The sequence below is a fragment of the Lactuca serriola genome, chromosome 4 (genome assembly GCF_051521515.1).
Source record: "Lactuca serriola cultivar US96UC23 chromosome 4, Lser_US96UC23_V15, whole genome shotgun sequence".
NCBI classification, from domain to species: Eukaryota; Viridiplantae; Streptophyta; class Magnoliopsida; order Asterales; family Asteraceae; genus Lactuca; species Lactuca serriola.
Window position 1 is genome coordinate 32,125,356 of NC_136411.1, and position 7,451 is coordinate 32,132,806.

The 7,451-nt window shown below is 28.6% G+C and overlaps 1 protein-coding gene across 1 annotated transcript; it reads left to right on the forward strand.

Annotated features, from left to right (window-relative positions):
• Positions 1 to 5,937: 5,937 nt before the first annotated feature.
• Positions 5,938 to 7,195, forward strand: LOC145098188 (F-box/FBD/LRR-repeat protein At1g13570-like). The gene is made up of 6 exons (XM_079035852.1): positions 5,938 to 6,051; positions 6,146 to 6,250; positions 6,338 to 6,490; positions 6,580 to 6,861; positions 6,965 to 7,055; positions 7,170 to 7,195. Exons 1-6 carry the CDS (start codon positions 5,938 to 5,940, stop codon positions 7,193 to 7,195), a joined length of 771 nt encoding a protein of 256 aa, XP_078891978.1.
• Positions 7,196 to 7,451: the final 256 nt, after the last annotated feature.

Here is a 7,451-nt window from a genome sequence, read left to right on the forward strand (position 1 = left end):
TTTTTGTGGTGGCAAAGGTAATTAACTTAAATTTCTTTTTAAAGTTATTATGATTAAAAAAACTAAAAAAAAATTCAAAAAAAAAGAAATTAAACTAATAAAAAAATATTTTAAAGTCTATTTTGAAGTTTTTCAAATATTTTTTTAAACTTAAATTTTCAAAAAACCCAATAAATGTTTTGAAAAACAATCTCAAATACCTTTATAAATCATATTTAAGTAAAAAAAATCATCATTATCATCATTTCATTATCATTATATACTTATAAAGGAAGCATTTTTCCTTTCATCACATTCGTTTGAAACTCTCATTCGTTTTTCCTTTCACCACATTCATTTGAAACTCCCATGACTTTTCAATTTCTTTCTAATAATAATTATAATTTCGTTAATTAGTTTAAATAAATATCAAACCTAAAGTGTAATCATTCATAAGCTAAATTTCAATATTAAAATAATATTTTTACTTCTACATATAAAGTTATGTTTTTTAACTTTTAACATATAATACTTAATTTATTAGTATTAATATATTGTTGGATGTAAACCATTATCGTTTTAAAGATACAATTTTGGAACAATTTGTATAAAATACTTAAATTATTAATTTAAATATAACATTACAAAGTCAACTTAAATATAAATTTTAGTTTAACTTAAACAACCCAAAGAATATTTTGTAAATAGTTAAAAGTGATAAATTATAGTGTCTTTCTAAAAATGATTATAAGTCGGTTAATAAGGTTAAATAAATATCAAACCTAAAGTATAATCATAAATAAACTAAATTTCGATTTTAAGATAAAATCTTTACTTCTACTTATAAAGTTATGTCTTTAACTTTTAACATATTATACTTAATTTATTAGATTTAATATGTTGTTATATGTAAACCATTATCGGTTTAAATCTACAACTTTTGATCAATTGACAAAATACTTAAATTGTTAACTTAAATATAACATTACAATGTCAACTTAAATATAAATTTCAGTTCCACTTAAAAAACCAAAAAATATTTTATAAATAGTTAAAAGTGATAAATTATAGTGATAAATGCAAAAACTAAATTGTAATCTCAATTTAACTAAAATATTTCATCAAAATATTTTTATAATCGTTAAAAGTTTTCAAATAAGTAACTTAAAATAACTTACAATAACAATAGTTAAAAATAACTCTATATAAATGATTATATTATTACCTTTAAAATAAAAAAAACAATGTTTGATGTTTTAAATAATTATAATGATAGAAATTAAAACATTAAGCAAATAAATTTTAAAAAATTAATTAACATAAATAACAACTATAATAACACTAAACCATATATTATATTTAATTTTATTCATATGTAACTCGCGGGTAGAAGTCATTCAAACGATTGTGATTATGCAGTTATAATAGATGGATATATTATCATATAATCAAAATAATCAATATATTATATCAATTTAGTATACGGATTATTATATCAAATTTAACAACAACATTATTGTTATATTTAGGAAAAAACATGTATTTGTAAAGACTTCACCTATATAGGTGTTTCTGCGCAACGTGCAGACATTCGCCTAGTATACTTATAAAAGGAACATTTTTCCTTTCACCACATTCATTTGAAACTCCCATTCATTTTTCTTTTTACCCCATTCATTTGAAACTCTCATGACTTTTCAATTTCTTTCTAATAATGATTATAAGTTGGTTAATAAGGTTAAATAAATATCAAACTTAAAGTGTAATCATATATAAACTAAATTTCAATATTAAAAGAATATATTATCTTCTACTTACAAAGTTATGTTTTTAAATTTTAACATATTATATATAATTTATTAGGTCTAATATGTTGTTGTATGTAAACCATTATCATTTTAAAGCTACAGCTTTTGAAAAATTTGTATAAAATACTTAAATTGTTAATTTAAGTATAACCTTACAGGATCAACTTAAATATAAATTTTAGTTCAGTTTAAACAACCCAAAGAATATTTTGTAAATAGTTAAAATTGATAAATTGTAGTGTCTTTCTAATAATAATTATAAGTTGGTGAATAAGGTTAAATAACTATCAAACATAAAGTGTAATCATAATATAAATAAACGATTTTTTTTATTAAAATAATATTTTTATTTCTACTTCTAAAGTTATGTCTTTAACTTTTAACATATTATACTTAATTTATTAGATTTAATATGTTGTATGTAAATCATTATCAGTTTAAAGCTGCAACTTTTGAACAGTTTGAACAAAACACTTCAATTGTTAATTTACATATAACATTACAGGGTCAACTTCAATATAAATTTCTGTTCCTCTTAAAAAACCTAAAAAATATTTTGTGAATAGTTAAAAGTGATAATTGTAGTGCTTAATGAATAAACTAAATTGTAATATCAATGTAACTAAAATATTTCATAAATATATTTTTATTATCGTTAAAATTTTTCAAATAAGGAGCTTAAAATAACTTACAATAACAACAGTTAAAAATAACTCTATATAAATGATTATATTGTTACCTTTAAAACAAAAAAAAATGTTTGATGTTTTAAATAATTACAATGATAAAAATTAAAACGTTAAGCAAATAAATTAAAAAAAATTAATTAACAATAACAACTATAAATAACATTAAACCATATATTATATTTAATTTTGTTCATGAGTAACTCACAGGTAGAGGTCATTCAAAAGATTGAGATTATGCACTTTTAATAGATGTATATATATTATCATATAATTCAAAATAATCAATATATTATATCAAGATTGTATACAGATTATTATGTCAAATTTAAAAACATTATATTTATATTTAAAAAAACATATATTTGTAAACATTTCAGCTATATAGATGATTATTGGCAACACGTGCGGTCATACGTTAGTAATAATAAGGCCATCTCCAATGGATTAAACCTATGGAGAGTTGTATGGATTGCCAACTAAGAAAGAGAATATACACATTCATTTTAATTCTTAAAAAATTAATAAATTTTCAATTGACAAAACTGCAAATTTGGTCCCTGTGGTATTCAAAAAGTTTTCAACTTGCATGGAAGGTCCAAAATCAAGATTTTTATGGGTTTTTGGTCCAAAATAAACTTAAAAAGACGGTTATGCCCTTTTGATTTCCTTCTTATATTTTTCCTACTTTGTCAAATAATATTTTAATTAAAAAAAAAATAATTATCCCCCCAGTCCTCTCTCTCTCTCTCTCTCTCTCTCTCTCTCCAGATAAGAGGGGACCGGTCCTAAATACTTCTTTCCTACAATGTTCATGCTTTGGTGAAGAAATAAATTCCACCACCATCATCGAACCCACAACCCAACTGATTACTCAAGAAATAAAACTCTCCTCCTTCAATGTTGTATACATAATCTGAAGCAAATTAGGACAAGGGTAATTTGGTACAACCCATCAACGCATAGAGAAATCTATAGGTTCATATTGATTCATGTTTTTCCTTTTCTGGAATCTCTGGCATGAATTGTGTTTTCAAACCCAATCATGAATTACTTGATTGATTTGGAGCGAAGGAACCCTAATTTAGTGGTTTCGGATTTTCAGTTCATCTACTTGTGTCACTGGTGTGAGTTGAGGAAAAGGAAATGTAGAGCAACGGTACAAGAGGGGTAAGGGCAGATCCATGGCCAAAGGAGATGAAGGAGCGATGAGAAACAATCTCCACCTGGAAGTCACAATATTTTGGGGAGAATACTCAATTTGTTCTTCCCCAACAACCTTTGGAGCCGGTTCACTTGAATCAGAGCTTAACTGGATGTAATCGTCATCCTGCCGCCACTTCCCGCCAAGGGCATCGACACTTAAGTTCTTCCTCAAGATATGCAAGGCATCGACACATCGATTCTTCTTCAAACTCTTCGATTGAACCCACTTTGTGTTTTCTAGGTTTAATCTCTCATTCTTAGAAAAACTATAATCTAATCTCTATGGTATTTGTAATCTAATTTTGGTGATTGAACGATTTCGTGTTCCAAAATCAATTTTGAAGAACAACTGATTTTGTGTTTATTTTCTGGGTTTTGTTGGTGTTCTAGATTTCGTATTCATATAAGTGTGTTTCTTTCAAGAAGGAAACCTACACATACAGACATTCATAAATCGATTGTAGATTGAATTTTGTGGGTTTTCTTTTGAGAGAGATATTTCGTTGTGTATTGGTGTTCATGAGAAATCAATGGAGTCACTAGTGAAATGAGAGAGAGAGAGAGAGAGAGTATGGTAGGGTGGGGATGGAAAATTCTTTTTAAAAAAAAAAATCAAAATAGCATTAAAATACTTATAGAAAAAGGAAAAAAGAAATCAAAACGGCATAACCGTCTTTTTAAGTTTTTTTGGACTAAAACCCAAAAAAACATTGATTTTGGACATTCAATGCAAATTGAAAACTTTTTGGACCATATCCAAAGTTTTTTGAGTACTTAGTTTTGGCATTTTCAATTACAACTCCATTCAACTTCTCACCCTTTCTCTTCTCTATATTATATTCACATTTATTCCATTAAACCCGACTCCCATTCTGGATGGCCTGATAAGCCATCGAGCGGCCCCTTTCCCCACACGTCACCTACATGGCTCAATCGCCGGTGAACGTAATCTCCATGCTCTAGCACAATCGCCGGTGATTTCAGTTCCGATTTTATCAGTTTAGAGGGACTTCAGTGATATCAGTTCCGATTTCAGTTATACTAGTTCCGACTTCTAACAGCTTAGAGTGATTTCAGTATATTGGAGTGAACACGTTTGAAAAGCGATTAGAAAAACGAACAAATCAAGGTAAGTCTACTAGCCCTTTATCGTTTTCGGATTTGCTGGACTCCTACCAAATCAAGCCAACATTCTTTTGGGTTCGATTCAACTACAAAAACGAACGCAATGTTTTTGTTGTTTTTTTTTTGAGGAATGTACGTATTATAATATTCAGTGGAATATAATCCACCCTTCTTCTACTTCAGTAATCTTTTCCTTTAGTTTTTCCTTATCTTATATTGATTTTCTACATTCTGCACCTCTTGTGTTAGCATTGATACCATATAATTTAATATTAGGGGTAGACAGGGGGCATGAGTGTCGATTCTTTTTTTCCTTTGGCAAACACCAATTTTATAGGCAAAAAAAAAACGACTTTTCCAAAAAGCCAAGAAGCACTTTGATAACCAATCCCAAACACGCCCATCATAAGGGATTTAAGACTCTAGCATTCAGGTAGCATATTTAGTATTGTGGAGCATGGACATGTTTGATTATTCATTAGTATATTTGTTTTGTAGTTCAGTTATTTGTATCTTGGTTTGAAGCAAGCACTTTCTCTATTCCTCTTAATGTTGTGTTGGATACGTATAAAATGGAGAAAGAATGTTTTACAATTAACTCTAAATCCATTTTATTTTGCAGCTTTGGATAAAGTCATTAAGAGAAGAGATGAACGTTGAATGCAAGAATAGTCAGGATAGAATCAGCACTCTTCCTCAAGACACAATTGAAAAAATTCTTACTCATATGCCAATCCGAGATGCAGTGAGGACAAGCATCTTGTCAAGGAAATGGAGGTATTCTTGGACAAGAATGCCGAAGCTTGTATTTGATGTCAACATGTATTGGAATGATATGGTTGTAACATCTGGCAATGAAGAGTTGGATACATATATAAGTTTGTCAATGCCATCTTCCATGTTTTGTTGCTACGCAAGGCTCCGATATTGGAATTCAGTCTCGTTGTTATAGAATTTGAAATGTTTAGTCAAATTGATCAGATAATACTTCACCTTTCAAAGGACAATAATATCAAGAAGTTCATCTTCAAGATTTTTGGAACTGACAACTACTTGCGCTACCCGGTTCCTTCTTTTCATTGCAAGGATTAGAGCATTTGGATCTCACATATTGTATTTTTAAGCTTCCATTAATGAATAAGGGATTTAGTAGGTTGAAGAGCCTGTGTTTTTCTGAGGTTGATATCACCAACAAGATGCTTTTTCAATTCCTTACCAATTGCCCCCTCCTTGAGGAATTTACTTGGGTAAGTAATTAAGGTGCATCAATGCGTATAACTACTTACGAATTAAGCTCTTTCAAGTTTCAATTAAATAAAATACCTTATTATTTTAATGCAGGCTAGAAAATATACAAATACAGAGCTTACCGAGCGTGATTTGGTTAAGCTTTATAAGTGTTTACCTTTAGTTCAGGTTCTGAAAGTCTCCAAGTTGTATATCAAGGTAATAATACCCAACCTATTGTTTTGTCTCATGATAAACAAAATTGTGTTTTAAACTTTTAATCTTAGTTTTGGTATTTGGTTAAAGGACTTGGGTGTAGGTAGTAATAGTATGCCACATAAGCTCCCCATTTCACTACCCCACTTGAGAATACTTGTTCTTGGTGTGTGTTTCGTTGATCTTTCGACTGTTCTATGTGTGATCAGCAGCTCTCCAAATTTGGAGAAGATCAAAGTGGAGGTAAATATCAACAGCTACATACTATCACATATGTTTTTAATAGATCTTTCATGATTCTAGTTACAATTTTGACATGTTTTTCTGATTAGATGTGTCAGGACCATGATTGCCAGTGTATTCGACAAACTTTCAATAACTTGCCTGATATTCAAGAAGACTACTCGGGCATCAACTTGGATCATCTCAAAGAGCTGGATATAACAAACTTCCATAACCATGGTGTTGAGATGGAGTTTGTGAAGCTCATCATGGGTAAGTCACCTGTGCTAAAGAAAGCACGGATAGAGCTTCATTATCGTGTTTCTGTTAATGAAGAAGTGAAGATGCTTCGAGGTTTGGTGCACATGCCATTACCACGTCCATCACCAGCAGTGAGCTTCACCATTGAACGTCGTAAATATTGATCAACTGTAAATGCACAGTTCTTCTGTTACTGTATAAATGTCTATTAAACTTATTTATATGTCTTTTTAGGTTGATTATGACATTTTTACACTTTTATATTCTCCAACTAATCTATCCACTTATTTTGATGCTTTACCATTAAACACAAGACTTGTACGATGTAAATGTTATATTATGTTTTCAATTCTAAAAAATGCGGAAAAGAAAAATTCAATTAGAGGAAAACACAAAACTTTTAATGCAATTATATTATTTATATATGTATAATAAATAGTGGCGATGGCCTGTGTGTTTCGGTGATGTGTTGATCTTAAATTTTGTTGTGAATTAACTAATACAAAATGTTATTTAATGCAAACTATAATGACATAAGGATTTTTTTTTTTTTTTTTTTTTATAATTTTAATATTACATATGGACTATTTTTTTACACTGTTACACATTGACAATTTCTATAGTTTTATTATTACACAGAGACAACCTTTTTATAATTTTTACATTTCTTGTTATTATTGTTTAAGGCTACTTTCTATATATTTACCCCCTTCTAATTGCT

Bases quoted from the DNA above. Each gene is read 5' to 3' on its own strand.
- LOC145098188 (XM_079035852.1), top strand. From the start codon at position 5,938: ATGAATAAGGGATTTAGTAGGTTGAAGAGCCTGTGTTTTTCTGAGGTT. The intron at 6,052-6,145 runs GTAAGTAATTAA...ATTTTAATGCAG, and splicing joins TCCTTGAGGAATTTACTTGG to GCTAGAAAATATACAAATAC. The intron at 6,491-6,579 runs GTAAATATCAAC...TTTTCTGATTAG, and splicing joins TGGAGAAGATCAAAGTGGAG to ATGTGTCAGGACCATGATTG.